Source organism: Ursus americanus, chromosome 33, assembly GCF_024610735.1.
Source record: "Ursus americanus isolate L20-20 chromosome 33, mUrsAme1.1.p, whole genome shotgun sequence".
NCBI classification, from domain to species: Eukaryota; Metazoa; Chordata; class Mammalia; order Carnivora; family Ursidae; genus Ursus; species Ursus americanus.
In genome coordinates this window covers 13,122,000-13,142,479 of record NC_142159.1, presented here as the reverse complement: position 1 = coordinate 13,142,479, position 20,480 = coordinate 13,122,000, and the positions used below count along the sequence as shown (strand labels likewise).

The 20,480-nt window shown below is 51.0% G+C and overlaps 1 protein-coding gene across 1 annotated transcript; it reads right to left on the bottom strand.

Moving 5' to 3' along the window:
• Window positions 1-1,315: 1,315 nt before the first annotated feature.
• Window positions 1,316-20,443, bottom strand: IFNLR1 (interferon lambda receptor 1; the record flags this gene model as incomplete). The annotated part of the gene is made up of 7 exons (XM_045782637.2): window positions 1,316-5,205; window positions 6,294-6,427; window positions 6,953-7,112; window positions 8,558-8,700; window positions 10,978-11,162; window positions 16,751-16,874; window positions 20,269-20,443. Coding segments are annotated over 7 exons (1,710 nt in total), but the record flags the coding sequence as incomplete, so codon positions are not given.
• Window positions 20,444-20,480: the final 37 nt, after the last annotated feature.

Sequence of the window (20,480 nt, the reverse complement as noted above, 5' to 3'; positions counted from 1 at the left end):
ATACCAAGCTCCCACCCTATGCCAGGTGCTGGTGTGAGAAGGAAAACAGTACCTTCCCTCAAGGAGTTCTCAGGATGTAACACCCAGTACCCTAACCCTCCTCTCTCCCAGCTCCAGGAATCTGTGCAATCCAGCAGCCCTGCTAAGCCACCACTGGCCAGAAGTGGGCAGCAAACAGTCCAAGAGACCCTCCAAAGGTGACCCAGCATCAGGGGGCAGGGTAGGTGATTGGGATCACTTGGAGAGGAACTTCTGCCCAGTTTTCTGGGCAGGACCTACTGCACATCCATTCAAGGGTCAGATGCTCCAACCTGACCATGAGCTGTAATAGTCACGGTCTCTGTGAACTGGTGAGGATCTTCGGTTACAAGAAACAGGCAGCCTGGGAGCTGATTTAAAACTACGTTGCTGGGAAGCCGGGGACAGGGCTGCAGCTGGGCCTCAGGAATGGAAGGGAGCCAGGGTTTATCACTTCTCATCTCAGCAGCTCGCGTGGCTGCCTCATTCTTGTTTCTTCTGTGCACTGTGCTTTCCTGCTCCTCGGAGAGGGAAATGGGGCCACAGCAGGTTGGAACTTACCTGTTCTAGATCGAGGCAGCCGAGACTTCTGAATTCCCCAGAGAGGGACTTCTGCATTGGCTCAGCTTGGGTCTAGCTCCTGGCCCTGGTAAATGACGATCTGCAGGCCGTGCTGGTCAGTTACCAGGTGGTCCTGGGAGAGTCACTGGAATCTGGGAGCTTCTTCTCAGCAGAGATCTACTGGAATGAGTTCGGGTTTGCAAGGCCAGCCGCGGAGGATGCTCTGTTATCCTTCCCGGGACCATTGTTGCAATAGGGTGAGATGTCAGGGTAGTGGGCACAGCTTGGGCCTCAGTGTAGCTGGTGGCCCGGCTGTTCTTCCCCCGCCCCCACGGCACTCATCTTTCTCACACACTCAACCTGATGGATTCCAACAGCACAGATCACGGACTTACACGGCGTGGCGGCCCTCTGCACAGGACTGACAGGCTGGGTGGATACATTCCCCAACTCCTGCTCCTGGCCAAATAAACCTGGAGAGTCCCACACTGAACCCCTTTTGCCCAGAGTTGCTCAGCAACATGTTTGATCATGTACCTGGACAGGCTGCCTTCCCTCCCTGGCTGGCTTCCCACTCCCCTATTGGTGCTTTCTGGAATCACAGCACTGCTTTATATCCCTGAATTCTGGTCTCTGGGTCTGCTGCTGGGGACCCAACGCAAGACCCTTGTGGTCTAAGAGCTAGATGAATGGGAAGGAGATTTTGAGAAACAAGAGCACACACATCTCCATGCAATCCTGCCGTTTTCTCTAAAAATAGAGCTTTTTATTTAGAACAACTTAGGGTAAATACCCGAGACCATTAGGAAATTATGTTAAATATGATATCAACATAGGACAAAATTAGACATGGATACAAATACCTAAGAACAATGCATGATCTCAGGGCGCTAAAGAATCATAATATTGCTTTAGCATTGGGCATCCCCCGCACATCCTTCCCGCTGGCCCCACGGCTCATGCTGGGCGCCTCCCGGCCGCTGCTATGTGCAGGGGGAGGCTCTGCAAGCAGCTAAGTGCTGAGCATACCTGACAAGTTATGATCCTGAGTATCATGCTCTTTCTTAATGCTTCCCATGGCTTTTTGTTAGTGACTTAATGAGGATGAAGGAGCTGGCATTGAGAATTATTAAAAAGCTCAGCCACTCTCAGAAATGAAGCTCTGAAAACAATGCTTAAAAAATAACAAGTTAAAAAAAAATAGCATGGTTTAGGAAAAGAGAGAAAGTGGTTCCTTCACAGAGGCCTAAGACAATAGTGATGGCAGCTTTTAGTTTTTCGCAACTACTTCCATGAAGCCGCTCAGCTGGGTCCCAGAGGGAACGGTGGCATGCTGAGTTTCTTCTTTGTGCTTAGGGATGTGGGCAAGCCTCAGCCCCTGTGGACATGCGCACGTGTGAGCGTGTGTGCGTGTGTGCATGCGTGCGCATGGGTGCTGAGTCCCAGCAGTGGTGAAGGCCTCTTGCCAGCTTTGTGCTTCTGGAAATCCTTGCTGAGACCGGCACTTTGTTGACATGGCCAAGGGCACAGGGGTTGGCCCAGCTGGCCAGAGACCAAAGATCTCACCCTTAGGGACATACATAGCGAGTTGACATTTCTTCGTTTGAAATGAAAGACAGGTACTCAATTAACCAAGTGGCTTGCTGATTTCTTGAGCAGAGGAGCCCCCGAGCACAGCCTCACACGGAAGGGAGGCCATGGGGGTACACCAGGGCTCAGGGAGGCCGCTCTGGTTGAAGTGGGGGATACTTTGGCCCACTGTGGCCCCTGAAATTGAGACTACTCCCATGAAACCCAAGACCTTTTGGGAATGTGGCTTGAGAACCCCTGGAGCAGATGCCCTTTTCCAGATCTTTCATTTCATGGTAAACCTTCATGTTGCCTTCAAAACACCACAGCTTTGTGGGTAAAATGGCTATGAAGATGCTTTCTTCACAAATGGAGAAATGTTAAGTCCTGGCAGTTAAATGGCAGGGCCGAGGTCACAGAACCATGATGGTTCAGATCCCAGCCACAAAATGACAAAAATCTTGGTCCCTGTGGTTGAAAACTCAGCTCTGCTCGCCCATGCACTGGTGGGTATAGGTTAACAAGGCAGTTTTTTGAGAACACCCTTCACCACCCCCAGGTAAGGACAGTAGGAGCTCTGACCATACCGACTCCATCTTTGGCCCTCCATCTTGTTCATGTTCGCTGCATGACCTCTCTTGAGGCTATGTGTTCTGAGCCCTTGGAGATTAATATACATACCTTAGTAATGCCCACCAGGGCCAGGATGGGGGGGAGGTATGTTTTGGCCTCCCATGAACCTGTTAGAGATAACAGTCTTTCCCCTTCCTGACACACCTGTGGGGCCACAGGGTCTAAGGAAAGGTTAGCTGTCAATGAGGTGTGCTCCAGCCCTCTGAGGTGTGTGCGAACCCTCTGACCTCACTACAACGTCCTTCTGAGCGTCCCCTGGCTCTAGGACACTTGTGGACTTTTGCCGAATAACTATGCCTCTGCACGGATTACCCTCCGTCCAATCCCCCCGTGAGTGCGTCACCCTGAATAAAACTCTGTGTAAACTGTATGCAGTGGCCGGCTTCATTTCCAGTCTCAAAGTGCCTTCTCAATTTGGGGGATACTTTACTGCTTCTCCCCCACCTTTTCACATGCCCGCTGCCAGAAGACACTGGATTCTCACAGCTGGAAGGGAAAATGGGACTTCTTCATAACTGAAGAGTCTAAAGTGCTGTCTAAAACAGGGATCACAGGCCCAGGAGGCCAATTCTCTGCTGGGCTGCAACCCCGACCCCAACAAATCGGACCCCTGGAAGGTGGATTATTTGGTTCCTTCTTTTCTGGGAAAGGGGAGAGGGGTCAGGGTCCCTCTTGGCTGGGCTCTGGCTTCTGAGAGTGCAGTTTCCCGAGCAGGAGGAGAGAGGAAGTGAAGGTAGGAGGCAGGAGGTAGATTAGAGGTGAGGCCAGATGAAAGGTGAACGCTAGTTGCTCACAGTTTAGGGGTCACAGTTTAAGATGCCCAGCAGTCCTCTCAGAGCCTGGGAGGCTGGAGAATCCTACCAGCCACCATGCAGAGAACATGAGGGATGTGACAGGCACCATTCTACACATCTCACTCTTGGGACCCTCAGCTGCAGGTGAGAAAACCCAGGGACAGTGAAGGAAGGTGGCTTACCCAAAGTCACATGACTGGTAAATGGCTGAGCTGGGATTTGAACCCAGGTCGTCTGACCATAAAAGCTGTGTAATTCCATGAGTCAGAGGCTGGGATTTGAATAATGACTACCATTTCCTTCCTCTCCAACATCCCCTGCTTCCTAGATTTTTCTTTACTGGGGCCCACCCTAGAGGACTCATAAACCAGGAGGCTGAGACCTGGGGCAGGGGGAGCTCAGCAGGTGCCGGAGAAAGGCGTGACATTGATAAAGATGGGCTCCAAATTTCCTTCCTCCAGATCCAGATGGCCCCCTGCGGATGCTAACCCTTGGTGTCCACTGTGACCTGACTTCACCTGTTTCATGTTGTCCAGGGATGATTTTTCTAACTGGCCTGTCACCCCAAAGGCAGGGGAGTGATGCGACACCCAGACAACCTCTGATCTCAGCCCATTCTTGTCTCCACCCCTCCTGGAGCTCAGCGCAAAGCCAGTGAGTCAAAAAGGATGGGGTAGCTTCTTACTGCTCAAGCCAATTGACAACGACTCCGGGGTTCCCAAAATGCTGCAAGACCCTCTGCAGCCTCAGCGGTGGTGCTCCCAGGCTCTCAAGTCTTGGTGGCATCTCGGGTCCTAGGAAAGCTCAGTGGACCAGTCCTGGAGGGAGGCTGGGGAACAACTCACCTGGCCATGTAATGTCCCAGTGTCCCACCTCCGACCTCAGTCTTCCGCAGGCTCCCAGCCCCCCAATTGCCAGGACTGTCATCCTCAGTTTCTGCTCCCCTCCCTCTTCCCCATCCTTCTCCTCCCTCCTCCTCCTCCTCCTCTTCCTCTTCAGGGCTGCTGTCCCAGCAAAAGGTCAGTGTGTGAAGAGAAACTGGGGGCTCTCCAGGGACCAGTTTCAGCCCTGGTGATGTAGAGCCCCAGCTGGCCCAGGAGGAGAGGTCATCTTTCAGGGCATCTTCCGGGAAACTTACATCCTTGGAGAATTCAGGCAGTGGGAGAGGCTCCTGACACCCATCCCCACCCGGCCCTTGGCCTAGCGTCTTCTTGGCCAGATAGCAAGAGGACCCAGGCTCATCCCAGGGGGAGGAGCCCCCCGTGCTGGCCCAGCTTCTGTCTGAAGCATCCGTAGCAGAGGAGCCTTCGACCTGGACAGGAGGACTACAGGTGCCGCCTGCCTCAGAGTGCCCCGGGATCTTGTGCTCCTGCCCTAGGAAGGGGGGTGGTTCAAGGTAAGGCTGAAAGCTGATGTTGTCATCTGTGTCCTCGTCCTCGTCCTCGTCCTCCTCCTCCTTCTCAGCATTGTTCTTCTCTGATCCTGCCTGGACAGTGGCTGGGGTCCTGACTCCAGGGCTTGGCCTGACCCTTCTGGTCAGTTCCTTTTGTGGACAGAGGATCAACGTATCTGGGCACTCGGGGTCACTGGGCTGAAAGGTTGCCACGGGGTATCTGCATCCAGAAAAGTCCTGATTTGGGAAGGGGAGAAAAGAACAGAAAATTCAGGCTTTCCTGAAGCATGGCTTTCCCTAGCAACAGACCCTGAGACAAGGATTCAAATGTAAGTCGTTCTTTTGGGAAGTGATCCCAGGAAACACCAGTAAGGGAGAACTCAGTGGGGCTGGGGAGAGCCACCAAGAGAGGCTATCATCAGGCAAGTTATCCCCAGGGCAGCTGGGAGCCAGTGCAGCCCACGCACCTCAGGGTGCCACTGGGTGAGGGGTGGAAAGGGTGGCAGCAATGCTGGTTTCCGGGCCAGCCACATGCATGGGTGCAGTGGACACCAGAGGCCAGAAGAAGCCCCCTGGGGCAGGTGCTGGCTGCTGGAAGTTCAGCGGTGACTTTCCACGTACTGAGCAGGTGGCGGGGTGCGGCCGAGCACAGAAATGTCTAACATAGAGGTTGTAGTTCAGTTGAAATTTCCCTGCTGGTCCCAGAGCTAGGGACTTCGAAGACACTCTGGTGTGGCAGATACTCAGAACTGGTCCTCAAAGCCATCCTGACCCGAGGGCCCACTGAGCCGCATCTTATGGCCTAGCCGCCCTTGGCAGGCCTTCATTTGAACAAATCGGACCCATCTGATCTTTCCAGGCTTCCCTGTGCTCCAGCTTCTAAGGGAGTGAGCCAGCAGACAAGTGAGGAGATTCTGGGGTCAGCCTGGGCAAGACTCACTCTTGGTTAAACTGTGAACTAAGTGTTGGGATCCTTCTAAGATTTCCCCTTTCGGCACCACCCTCTCCCCTTCCCCCATCTGAGCATATCTTCCGAGTCCCAAAGCTGGGGGCTCTGCTCTTGGCACCTGACAAATCCATAGCAGAGATGAAGTTATTTCATTATGGGGACTTAAGGCACTTCTCCCTCCCAGGTATATTTGCCATTTGAATTAGGTGCCAAAGGAATGAATTACTAATGGTGGAAAATTAGACATGAAGATAGGAGATGTTTGCAGTCTGGACTATCTTGATAGTCTATCTGACTCATGTCTTTAAGTCCAGCCCCACTTCCTTATTCTTCAATAACCCTCCCTCTCTGTTGCACACGCCCATACTTGCCATACCAGGGCCCTCGGCGTCTTCGCCCGCTGAAACCAGGGGTTCTCTCTGAAGCTCTTCCAGATCACATAGCCTATGGCAATGACCAACAGCAGGGGAAGCAGAAGTGGTAGCAGCACCAGGAATACCCAGGGGGCTCCTAAGTAAGGAAAAATAAGAACGACAGAACCACGGGGCACCTGGTGGCTCAGTCTGTTGAGTGTCTGACTCTTGGTTTTGGCTCAGGTAGTGATCCTTTCAGGGTCCTGGAATCGTGCTCAGTGGGGAGTCTGCTTGAAAGATTCCTCCCTCTGTCCTCCCTCCCCCCACCCCAGCTTGTGCCTGCTCTCTCACTCTCAAATAAATAAATATTTGGCAAAAAAAAAAAAAAAAAGAACTACAGAAACAATGACCAGGGCTCCCATCTATAACGGTATATGTGCTGTGGGCTTCGCACGCACTATCCCGTGTAATCCTCATAAGAGTAAACCCATCCTACAGACTATGGAAACCAAGATTCAGAGAGGTGATATAAGCTCCCCAAAGACACACAGTAAGTGCGGTGGAGCTGGGATTTTAATTGAGGTGAGTCTGTCTGTAGACTCATGCCCTGAACCACCATAGGATGGAGAGAACATGTCCCGGTGGGGGGGACGTCCCCACCTCTGTATCACTTGGCACTCACCTGGGGCCTCCAGGAAGAAGCAGGTAGGCTTGGAGAACTCGCTGTATTTAGGATCCCCGAAGGTGTAGATGGTTCTGGCACTGAGGCAATAGTGTCCACTGGCGGCTGGCTGCAGGGGGATGTGGACTGGCTGGCCGCGGGGAGTGACGGGAAATCGCGTCTGTTTGGAGAGACAGCAGAGGTGGGCAGAGCCGCTGTGGGGGCAGGATAGGGTGGGGGCGGGAGGATACGCCAGTGACTCCCGCATCTTCTCCCCCCCGCCCCCGCATTCCAGTTTAAGCATTAGGGAGCAACATTGTTGCTTTCTTCTCCACTGAGTCTTGAAGCAGAGATGGTGTGCGCTCAAAAGCAGTCCTGCCGCTCCGGGTCCCCCTTGTGTGCACCCCCCCCCAGGGCCTGCGGGTCCCCATTTTGAAGGGCAGATTCCTCAGGCTTCCTGCCCTCAGGGGGGTAGGGGGCGTCATCCAGTCATTACCGACCCAGAAAACTCCAGGGCTGCCCTGCCCAGTCCAGTAGCCCTTGGTCTGAACTGAGATGGGCTCTGAGCATTAAATACACACTGGCTTTCAAAGACTGTGTGAAAAAAGAACGCAAAACATGCCCGGGACTTTTATATTATTTACATGTTGAAATGATGACATTTTACTGGATGAAATAAAATATATTATTAAAATCAAATGAACTTGTTTCTTTTACATAGTTTAGTGAGGAACGTTTAGAATGACACACGTGGCTCCCCCTGTATTTCTACCGGGCAGCGCTGGTCTAGCCTGTTCGTGGTGCTCTTGGAGGCAGGGACCATGTCGGAAGAAGATGTAGGGTCCAGAGTACATATGCAGGCAGTCAGGAGTGTGAATGTTGGCCGGTTCAGTGAAAGAAAGACGGAATAAGAGCAGGGGTCAGTAAACCACAGCCCATGGGTCAGATCTGGCCTGCCGTCTTTTTCTGCACACAGCATTTCCCTGGAACATGGCTATGCCCGTTTATTGACCCATTGTCTGTGATTTCTTTCGTGAGTTAGAGGCAGAGTCCACAAGCTGCGACAGACCACGTGACCCTCAAAATAAGAAAATATTTGCTATCTGGCGCTTTACAGAAAACGTTTGCCAACCCCTGCCATCAGTCGATATGCACAGACACACACACGTGCCTACACGAGAAACAAGTCCGAAACGGGGTATTTGTGGTAGTCTCTGGGCGCTTTTACTTTCCTTCCTAGAATGTACCAGCGCTTTCTGATTTTTTTGGTAATGAGTCCAGCGGTTCGGCAAGCGGGCCTCCTAGAGCCTATCATACTTCAATCAGATTTCACTGGACAAAAGGGTTTCATAATTTAAGAATATATATTTTGGGTAGAAAACAGGTGTGCTGTTACTACCTATAATGTGTAGGGGCAGGATGTCCTATGCTTGGCCTCTTAGGTGGAGAAGGGCAGGCGTGGGCTGTAGGCCAATCATACTGCACAGAGTCAAGGGATGACTGCCAGGAGTGAGAGGGCTTCCTGGAGGAGGTGTGCAGAAAGTAGGGAGGGTGAGACATACTGGGGTTTGGTGGGGCAGTGGGGGAGGGAGGTCCAGCCTGGGGGTTAGGAAAGGGGCTTCTTACCTTGTTCCGGATTCCCTCCTTCCAAAAATCCACCTCATACTTCAGATCCGGTGGGGGCATGCAGTGGGGCAGCTGGTAGGTGGCATTGATGCTCAGAATCTCCTCTGTCCGGGTGACCACCAGGACGGGTGGGGCTGGCTCCACTGGCAGAAAGAGATTGGGACCGGTCAGCATCCATCCCCCTGCCTCCAACCCCCCCAGCAGGCCTGCCCCCCACCCTGCTCCCGTGCCCCCACCCCCCAGCCCAGAGAACACTCCTGGAAAGGGAAAGTGGCTCTAGTGTTTGTCAAGGACCTACTATGCGTCAAGAGCCTTAAAGCCATTTTATTTCAGCTCCGCAGTGACCCCGAAAGGGAGACACCACTATTCTCATCGTCCAGAAGGGCAAACTGAGATTAGCGAGGTGGAATGAACAGGCCAGGCTCACAGCTCACCTGTCTTTCCTCCTCCTGCCCCTTGCACCTCGGTGCCCTCACGTACCACTGGTCTGTCTGAATCCTGCCCCCTTGTATCAGCTTCTGACAGCCGCTGACACATCACCACACACGGGTGGCTTAAAACAACACGCACACGTTCTTTCCCAGTTCTGTAGGTCAGAGTCCAGTGGACACTGATAACATATTAAGCCCTGAGCAGGCAGCTGGAGGGAATGAGGATCTTGACCTCCAGGAGTTGAGGGAAATGAGGGGGCAATGAGATATGCAAACTACCAAGACTCAAGAGAGCAAATGACCAGGGTCACAGCCGAGGGCGGAAAAAGGCAGGAAGGCTCCTTCTGGCTTGGGGTGTGCTGTGGGAGAGTCAGGAGAGCTTCAGGGAGGAGGAGGCAGACACAAAATTAATAATAATAAAAAAGTAACCTCTTCACTGCATCTTTCCTTCTATCCTGATCTCTTCTCCCTGTTCCCCCAACTATTGGTTCAGCCTTCACTCTTCTAGCCTGCCTGGCTGCCTGCCTGCCCATCCTTCCTTTCTTTCTAACCAACACTCCTTCCTTTCTTCCTGTTCCTTTAGACTGTTTTCCTATCTTTAGGCTAGCTAACCCCCTACTTCCTTACCCTCCGTCCTCCCCACCCATCCATTCTTCTTTACTTTCCATACATTGTTGCTTCTTGTCCTCCCTCCCTTCCTTCCTCCTGTCCTTCCATCTTGTCCCTCTTCCCAGCCTTCTATCTACCCAAGAATCCCTCCAGCTGCCTTTCCTTCCTCTCCTTCAGCTTCCCATCCACACATGCTTCCTTTCTAGTTAGCATGTGTCTTTCCAGGTAGCCTTCTTCCCCTCTGCCATGTCCTCCTGCACCCCCTCCATGCTGCCTTTCTTCTTACCCATCCATTCTTCTCCCCTTCTTATCTATCCACCCAGCCAGCTTCTCCTATCCCGGTCAGCTCTTCTTCCTCTCGGCTACCCTCCCTGGACGATTTCATTCAAGCCCTTCCTCCTCTCTCTCCAAGCCTTATTCTGCTCTCAAATATTTTGAGAAGACTGGGCAGCAAGTTCCAGATCTCAGCTCCATGAGGCTATTGTCTGAGTATTTCTCTTCTCCTTCTTACCACCCCACCTCACTCTTGGTCTGGTCCAGCACCATGACCAAGATTAAAAAGATCCAGATTCTCCTTCCATCTCCACCCCTTATTAGCTGTATGTCCCGGCAAGTTCCTTCACTTTTGTGAATCGTACTTTGTTTATTTTTTAGAAAATGGGTTGATGAAAAGGAACCCCACAGTTTTGTCATTAGGATTAGAAATAAAATATACTGGGAAAAGAAAAGTGCTCTCCTGGCTCAGTGTTAACACTGGTGATTTCTGAATGTGGTACGTGTGGGGAATGCTTTCCTCTCCATTTTTCTCTCCTTCTCTCCCCCGCCCCAATTTCTACAGTGTAGAGAAGTTACTTTTGAAACTGGAATTTTAAAAAAAATTGTTTCTTTTTTTAAAAAAGATTGTATTTATGTATTTGAGAGACAGAGAGCACAAGTGGGGGGGTGAGGAGGGGCAGAGGGAGAGGGAGAAGCAGACTCCCCACTGAGCAGGGAGCCCGATGTGGGGCTCAATCTCAGGACCCCAAGATCATGACCTGAGCCGGAGGCAGATGCTTAACTGACTGAGCCACCCAGGCGCCCCCCCCACCAAAATTGTTTCTTAAAGAGAATTTGAACATAAAAAGTAGGAATAAGTATATAAACTGCCTTGTATAGTTCACGACTAAGGTGTTCACTGGAAGATGAAGAACGTCACGGGAGGAGGTGCAAATGGGCTTGCTGGTGCCGGCGGAAGTCCCCTAACCCCCTGCCACGAAGCCAGGCTACACGCGGCTGTCCTCTGCTTTGGGGAGGTGGGAGACGGTGGCCAGGACAGCAGTGCCACTCAGACAAGTTCCTGGACAGGGAGTCTCCCACCAGGTCCCTTCGTCACAGACTTACCTTCAAAAAGGTAATCCAGGTACTTGGACTCCACCGAGGGGGACCTGGCGCTGGGAGAAACCGCCCATACACGGCCCTTGAACTTGTTGTACAGGTCTTGTTTCTCCAGGCACATCAAAGAACATGCCAGGTCTTTGGTTCCTGCACACTTCTTCACTTTTCGCCACCGTCTGGGGGTCGGAGCGCTGAGGGAGGAGACAGGAGAGCTTGGGCTGTGGACTCTGCCTTGGGGGCGAGGGAGCTTAGCAGACCTGTGCTCCCTTGTCCCTCTATCTGCCCGATTGTCCATCCGTCTGTCTGTCCTACCAGCCAGCCATGGACTAGGACAGAATGAGAACAGTCTAGTTAGGAGCTTGGGCTCTGGAGAGAAGTAGGTGGTGGGATCCTGGCTCTGCTCCCCCCTAGCTCTGGGGCCTCAGCAGGTCAGCCTCCTCATCCTCCTGCCTCCCCAGGGCCACGTGGTGGCTGCTACTGCAGCCAGTTCCCACGTTCTTCATTCAGGCCTCTTGGGCTACCTGCTGCGTGCCAGGCATCGTACCGGATGCTGTGCGGCTCTTAGAGGGGACATGCAGGTCTGTGACAACAACCTTCTGACAACACCGGGGACCAGAGAAGGGACTTGCACACTGGGCGTTATTCTTGGGTAACTGGGAACACCTGACAGGTCCTGCCCTCGGGACCTTACATTCTGGTGGGAGGGGGAGAAAGGCAATCATCCCATCAGCGAGGTGAACCCAGGAGCGGGTAAGGACAGTGGTAATGGGGAATGTGGGAGGATACTTTCCAAAGGTGGCCCAGGAAAGGCCAGGAAGGTAGTATTGAGGCCTCAATGGCAAGGGAGCCAGGTGTAGCCCTGGGGGAAGGAATGGCAAAAGCAGAAGCCTGCAGTGGGAAGGAGCTTGAACTGTCCAGGAGAAAGCAAGGAGGCCAGCGTGGCGGCAGGCCAATGGACAAGGGAGGGAGAGGTGCCCATAGGCTAGAGAGGTGGGCGGAGGAGTGCGTGGGCACAGTAGGCGGGGCCTCCACATCTTGGTAAGGAGCTTGGATTTTATTCCAATTGTGCTAGGAAGCCACTGGAAGGTTCTGAATAGAGGGACGGAGGTGACCTAATTTCTGTTTTTAAAAGATCACTCTCCAGGTGCCTGGGTGGCTCAGTTGGTTGAGCATCTGACTTTTGGTTTTGGCTCAGGTCACAATTTCAGGGTCACGAGATCGATTCCCACGTTGGGCTCTGCACTTAGTGGGGAGTCTGCTTGAGACTCTCTTCCTCTCCCACCTCGTCTGCCCATCTCCACTGGCTCTCATGCGTGTGCACTCTCTCTTTCTCTCAAATAAATAAATAAATCTTAATGAAAAAAAAAAAGATCACTCTGATAAACGAGCTCGGAGGCTGCAGCAGTGGTCTAAGGGAGAACAGAGATGAGGACGGTGAGAAGGGACTGGACCGGGGATATATTTCGGAGGTAAAGCAGGTAGGACCTGCTCATGGATTGGATGTGGGACAAGAAGAGAGGAGAATTCACGGCTACTCCTGGATTTGGGGACCAAGAGATAGGTGAATGGAGGAGGCTGAGATGGGCATAGACAAAGAGAACAGATTTTTGGAAAGAACTCCTCTGTTTTGTTTCTTGGTAGAGTGTAGTATGTTAACACTAACAATAAAAAAAAAACCCAACCCTGGTGTAGTTATATTAATATGAGACAAAATATAGACTTTAAAGTCCAAAGAAATACTAAAGATGAGAAGAATCACCACAAAATGAGAAATGATTCCATTTGTCAGAAGATATAAAAATTCTCCCTTATACGTGCCTGCTAAGTAGTTACACTCTATACAGCAAAAATAGACAAAACTATAGGAAGAAATAGAAAATCCACAATCAAAATGAGAAATTTTTAATACACCTCACTCAGTAATTGATGACTGAACAAAGAAAAATAATCAGTAATTATGTAAAACACACAAAAATGAAAAACATAATTATCAAAGTTGGTCTAATGAACATAAATAGAACCCAACTGGTTGAGCCACACATGAACCATGAACAAAATATTAGCAAAAATATTAGCACATAGTCCTATTGGTTTAGGGCCCCACCCTTACAACCACATTTACTCTTCATTACCTCTTGAAAGGCCCCATCTCCAAATACAGTCATGTGGGGGAGGGTTAGGGCTTCAACATATGAGTTTGCAGGTGTACGATTCAGTCCATGTCAGGGCTGTTATGAATTAAACTGGTATGAATGTTCACATACACGTCTTTGTATGGACATATGTTTTCATTTCTCTTAAATAAAGCTTTAGGAGTAGAATTTGGGTTTTGGTAACTGAAGGTGGAAACTTAACAAGACACTGTCAAGCTGATTTCCAGAGTGACTGTACATTCCCACCAACAATGCACGAAAGTTCTAGTTACTCCACGTGCTTGTCAACACTTAGTATTGTCTGTCCCTTTAATTTTAACCATTCTATTGGTGTGTGGTAGTGTTTCATTGTAGCTTTGATTTGCATTTGCCTGATGACTAAGGCTATTGAATATCTTTTTACGTGCTTTTCGGCCATTCGAATATCTTCCTTCGTGAAGTGACTATTCAAGTCTTTTTGGGTGATCTGTCTTCTTATTCTTGAGATGCAGGAGTTCTTTATCTATTTTGGATACTAGTCCTTTTCCATTGTATATATTGTGAATATTTTTTTTCTCAGTAGCTGGCCTTTTCATTTTCTTCAGGCTTTTTTTTTTTTTAAGAGTAAAAGTTTAAAATGTGGTGAAATCCAGTTTATTAGATATTATGGACTAAATTGTATTCCCCCCAAAATCACATGCTGAAGCCCTAACCCCCATGGGACTGTATAGGTCCTTGGAGATAGGGCCTTTCAAGAGGTAATGAGGATTAAATCCGGTCATAAGGGTGGGGTCCTAAACCAATAGGATTTATATTCTGTAAGGAATCGAAAGGGATACCAGGCATGGTCTCACACGGAGTAAAGGCCATGTGAGGACAGAGAGAGAAGGAAGTCATTTGCAAGCCAAGGAGAGAGGCCTCAGGAGAAAGCAAACCTGCTGATGCCTTGATTTTGGACTACCACCTTCTGGAACTGTGAGAAGTACATGTCTGTTGTTTAAGCCCCCCAGGCTATGGTACTTTGTCATGGTAGCCCTGGCAGACTAAGACAGATTTTGGTACCAAAAATGGGGTGCTAATGTAAGAAACAGTTAAAAATGTGGAAGTGGTTTTGCAACTGGGAAAATGGCTAGAGGTGGAAAGAGTTTTCAGGTGCATGCTAGAAATGCCCAGAGTACCCTGAAGAGACTGTTGGTAGGAAAATGGAGTCAAAGGTGGTTCTAGGAAGAGCTCAGATGCAAAGGGAAGAATGTCTTACTGGAAACTGGGGAAAAGGAGATCCTTATAAAGTCTCAAAGGACTTGGCTGAACTGTGTTTTGGTGTTTTGTGGGAAATAGAAGTTAAAAGCGATGAACTTGGATATTTAGGTGAGGAGATTTCTAGGCAAAGTGTTGAAGATGTGACCTGTTTTCTCCTTCCTGCTTATGGTAAAAGGAGAGGGGAGAGAGGCACGTAGAAAGGACTGTTAGGCAAAAAGGAACAAGAACTGGAAAATTCTCAGCCTATGCATATGGCAAAAAATGAGAAAGTAAGTTCTAGAAGGAACACCAAGGGTGAGGGTGTGGCTGGGAAGTTATTTGATAAGGAGATCATGCACAGGGACTCATGGACTTCATCAGCCATCTCAGTAGAAGCCAGGAACAGAGGTGGGATTAGAATTGTCTATCCATCCATCTACCCACCTACCTACTTACCTCCCTCCCTCACCTTGTCTACTGAAAAGATTGAAAGCAAGCGCTAAGTAGTGATCAACAAAGCTAGCACACAGCTCCTGTTCTTTAAAACCATTTTCTACTAAATGGAGAAATGGCTGATTCAGGTTTTAGGTCAGGAATTGTGCAAATGAGCCTGGAACATCCTGGTAAAACAGCAATAAAATAATCAAAACTACTAGCGTCAAATAAAAGGACTCAGAAGCTAACTTGAAAGGATTTTCGCTGGCCAAAGGCGGGACAATTCAAGCTTTAATGAGTAGACAAGTTGCAATGGATTGAAGCCATCAGATATGTTTAAGTTCTTGAGTTCATAATGATAATAAAAAAACCAAAGCAATTGCCTTTGAGAGACAATAGGGAACCAATTCATGATCTTGAAAACTTGTGTGTGCGCACGCACGCACACACACACACACACACACAATCAAGCATTTGTCCTGTCTTGCCTATCTGAATAGTACACTATCAAATGCTACAAGAGAGGAAGCATCTCTTTGTAAAATAATTCCACCTAACTAGTGAAAAGAATAATGCAATTAGAATATCATCATTTTAGAATCCTCACAGGTGTTTAAAAGGTGTAACAGAGAAGGACAACATCATAAAGGTCTGGAGGATGGACTTTCAAGTCTAATCAATCTGTCCCGGCTCCGCTGTTCCCAGCTCTGTGACTTGGAGCAAACTAGAATCTGGGGGCCTCCCTCTTCTGCCCTGCAGACGGCAGGTGCCACACCTCTCCTTGTGGGGTTGTGTGAGAATAAACATGTTTCATGTGTGGACACACAGCAAACACACAGTTCACATCAGGTGTGTCCTGACTCTTGATACATCTCTGTACATTCTTTCTTTTGAAAGCTCGCTGGGCATCTGCCCCTTTCCGAGATAGGCACCCCGACTCACATCTGGATGTTACAGAAGGAGGGACCAGGACAGAACAGGAAGCACATCAGCTTCAGGGTCAGACAGACTGGGGTTTTTCCTTCCAGCTCCATCTCTGGTTTCCTTGGGCAAATCATAGCACCTCTCCGAGCTCAGGTTCCTCGTCTCTAATGGGGGATGTGCAGGGCTCTGTCGACTTAGCGTCCGACTCCTGATTTCGGCTTAGGTCATGATCTCAGGGTGGTGGGGTTGAACACCATGTCGGGCTCCGTGCTCCCTTTGCTCTTCCCCCTGCTCTCACTCTCTTTCCCTCAAATAAATAAATAAACAAACAAAATCTTTTAAAAAATAAAATAAAATGGGGGCAATGCAGTGCCTGCCTGGGTCTACAGGGAGGAAAGAAGTGAAACGTTGACTCAAGATGTTGGCACCCAGCCTGGCCCAGGTGGGCCCTGCCCACTCGGCACTTCCCTCCCCTTCCGACTTCCTCCTCCTCACCCACCTAGATGAGTCCTCTTGACTATCTGCTTTCATCATCTTACTCTCCTAGCAAAGAACCTCAAGTGATTACCATCTATGTGCAAGGATGTCTGCTTCTGCTTTCAGATTTCTCTGGATTAGTCATGGCTCCCTGGGCTGCCGTGTTGAGAGGGACCTCAAGGCTTCATAGGGAAAAGGGTGATCCTATGGCAATGCCTACCACGGGTTTGCCCTCCTTTGTCAGCTGGAACAACTCCAAGCATGTCATTCAGGCCCTGGAGAATGCCCCCATTGTGCCCTTGTAGCTCTACCCCAACCTTGTTCCGATGCTTCTCGAAGATCTTCCCGAGCCCCGGCAGACCCAACACCTGCGCGCTGTGCCCTAATCAACATCATTCCCACCTCCAGACCTTTATCAACGCTTTCTCCAAACACCTGCCACCTGCGTCTCCCATGGGACATAGAGAACCAGGAAGCTGACCACACCCGGCGCAGCTGTCCCAGACACGCCCCTCCAGCCTCTGCCCACCTCTTCAGGCTCCCTAAACGCCAGACTGGAGGCTCCCGCCTACCTTTGATAGGCCACAAAATAGGTCACATTCTGGGAGTAGCCAGGCCCTGGGAGCCATGTCAGGTACACACTGAAGTTCCGGGAGAGCAGGGTCACGTTCCGGGGAGGGGCCAGACAGGGCTTCCCTGTGGGAGAGAAAGAGGTCATGAAGCCTGGAGCTCCTGGCTGGTCTTGACATAGGCCGCTTGGAGCTGAAGAGCAGTGTGGTGGGCAGTCAGGTGCTCGCTGAGCTGAGAACCAGGAGTCATCTGAGATAGCTAAAGCATAGGTGACATGAGGTAGGCTGGGAACCCAGGGTCAGGATTCCAACCACAGGCATGCCACTGACTGCCTGTACCGCAGCCCCTTCCCCTCCCTAGGCCTCAGTGGCCCATCTGGCACCTGAGGGCTTCAGTGGAACACCTCCGAACAGGAACCATCTAACCGTCTACTGGATTTGCTGGACTCCAGGAGGGAACAGCCCTGAGGGTCTCAGGAGCAGGCACTCAGTTCCATTCTTAGCCATGTCCCTGGAGCTTGCCTGCCGTGGTCCCTGACCATGAGTAGATGCACAATAAATATTTGCTGAAGGAATGAATATTGTGATAATTTGGATTATTCCAAAGGCCTCCCAACTGGTCTCCCTGCTTCCAACCTTGTCCTTTCAGTCCATTCTCCACACAGCAGCAAGGGGTGAAATCAAAGTCAGATCATGTCGCTCTTCTGCTCGAAGAATTCTAATGGCTTTCCTTTCATTCAAGGTTAAATCCAAAGTCTTTATAATCCTGCTCCCCCCTCAAGACCTACCTAATCCCACCCACTGCTCTCCGCGTGCTCCCTGCTCTCCAGCCACACTGGCCTTTCTGCTGTTCCTAGAGCATGCCAGGCACGCCCCACCGCCAGGCCTTACCACCAGCTGTTCCCTCTGCCTGGACGGCTCCCCCTCCCTGGATCTCCATCAGGCTCATGCCTTTGCTTCTTTCACATCTCTGCTCAGATGTCACAGTCTCAGCGACACTTTTCCTGACGCCCCTCAAGGGAAACCACACTTTCCCTGACATCCCCTCCTCGACACCCTCCTCACTGCTCACCCTCATCTTTTGAAATATACATCTGATTACACCTCTCCCCAGTTCCATGCCCTTCCCTGGCCTTTGGAATAAAGTCCATGCTCCTTAGTGAGGTACATGACAGGCCATCTTGTCGACCCCTCCCTGATAGCTCCCCAGCGGGCTCACTGGGCTGCAGCCAATCTTGCTTCTTGTCCTTCTAAACTACTACATTCTCTTGGGTGACTTTGAACCCAGGAGTCGTTGACTGCCTCGTGTTCACCATTCAGACTCTTTTTTTTTTTTAACCATCTAATATTTAAAAGATTTGTTTTAAATGTCAATTCCCTGACATCTCGAAGTAGTGGTAGCGAGGGTGAGGGGGATGACGGTGATGATGATAGCAGCCAACCTGTATTGTGTCCTAACGATGTGTCAGGAGCCATGCTAAGGATGTCGTTGCATTTTCTTTGAATCCCTTCCCATATCCCTAGGAGGTAGGTACTAACCGTGACCATTACATTAGAGATGAGGGAACAGAGGACTTCTCAGGTAATAAGTTGTAGAGTCGGAAGTCAAATCCAGGCCTAATAGCCAGCTCCAAATTCTGAGCTCTTGACCACACTTCCTCCTTGAGGTTCTCATGGGCCTGTTCAGCTTTATTCTTCCAACATCGATGAACCACTATTGGTCAATGACATCTGTGGACCACTGTGTGCCAGAAGTTTCAAAGAGGAATATAATCCCATTCCTGCCCTTTAGGAGCCCAGGGTCCTGTGAGAATTCAGCTCTCTGAAGGGTCACACAGGTGGTGACAGAAATCCACACCAGTTACAGAATGGCGTGGGGGAGGGGCGGGGGCCATTCTACTGATGGTTCACGGCACAGCTCCCACTCCTGGCCTTTTAACCCAAATATGGGTGCTGGCTTCCCCCTCATCCTGTGACCCCTACTTGGACCTGGATCACTGGGGTGTAGATACTGTCACGGTCCCCAGCTTTCTAGCAGCCGAGCAGCAGAGGCCAAAGTCTGTCTGCAAACAGATTATAAGGTATCTTGTAGGCAGGACACACCCACAGGAGAAATAGCCGCTAGACCGATTATCATCTACTGCGCCTTCAAAGGGGGCGAGGCCCTGGTTTGGCACTTTATGCACAAAACCTCCTTCAGTCCTTAGGACACACCCACCGATGCAGTAGGTGTCATTCCGCTTCCACGGAGGGGCACTAGACTCAGAGACAGATGGTAAAAATGTGCCGGAGGCTGCACAGCTGGTTTGTGTGGGAGCCAAGATTCGAGCCTGGATCTGGCTGCGCTTCACCCTAAACTGTCACACGCCACAGTTTGTGTCGGGTGCATTACATGTTCCTCAGGTAAAAGTGTAGCTAGGTCCAGACAGGAACACCATTGAGTCTGACGGTGAAACAGGGGGACAGAGGGTCCCCTCCCCACCCCCACATACACACAGGTGCACTGTCCTTTACCAGCTGCTGTAACAGTCACTGCTGTGGAGACGCCAGGGGCTCGGGCATCCCTGAGCTGACCCAGGAGGATGGGTGGGCTTGCTCCAGCTGCCCACCCCATCGGCCAAAGCTGGCCACACCTGCTTCAGCCTCAGTCTTCTCTTCCATGTGTCCCACCTGCGCTTTCCTTCTTGGACAATTCCCCTGATTGCTCTGAGCCTCAGTTTCTCCATCTGAAAAGGGAGAAAATTCCCTACCTCATAGGACGGTTGGGTTGTACCACTTAAATAGGGGAATGTGGTGTCCAGCACAAAGAAGGTGCTCAAGAAATGTTGGCTTTTAATATCAGTATTACATTATGCCCAAGGACTCTTCTTGCTCTTAAATTGTTAGCCTAAGACTAGGAAGTCTAAGATTGGGGGCAATATTGGGACCTTCTCCTGATTGGTTGGGGTTTGGTGGTTGGGTCCTAGCCTGGGGTGTTTTGTACCCTGCTACCACCTTACTTACCAGTGGGGCCCAGAGAAAAAAGGTGGCTTGTTAGAGTAACAGCAGCGCACAGACTAAGCCCAGCTCCTTCCCCTCAGTCTGGGTGGTGCTTCTGAAACCGTCTGCAGGAGGAAGGGATGGGGGCTGCGCGGGATGGCAGGACTTCCCCTAATAGCGAGGATCCAGTGTCGTATGAAGGCAGGGGACAATGCCTTTAGGAAACCTTAAGTAGCACTTTATAAAACAGCGCAGCTGCCTTTTAAACTGCCACTGTCTTTTCCTGTTCACCTGGAGTTGAATTGGCATTAGGAAACTGGGTCAGTTTCGTCCCAGAAAGGAATTTCAAAGACTCTCCTCTGTGTCGTCCCAAGTCCCAGTTTAGAAGACAGAGCGTGGTGGGTGGGTGGGGACGATCGCACCTGCTCCGGGGCTGCGCGCAGGCTGCGGGCAGGCTGCGGTCACTTCCCTCCTTCCGGGAGCTCCGCCACCCGGGGTAGGCGCCCCGCGGCCCCCGCCCGCCCCGCGGCCCCCGCGCTTACCTAGAGTGGACTGCAGCAGGCACAGCAGTAGGGGGACCCACCGCCCGACCCCCGCCAGGCCGGCTCCAGCGCTGCCCGCCCGGCACGGCCGGGTCCCACCTCCCACCTCCGGGCTCACCAGCCCACAGGTTGCCGCGGCCGGCAGCCAATGGGAGGCCGAGCTACGGGCCGGGGGCGGGGCCCGCCTGGGGCTTTCCCTGGGGCAGCCCCGC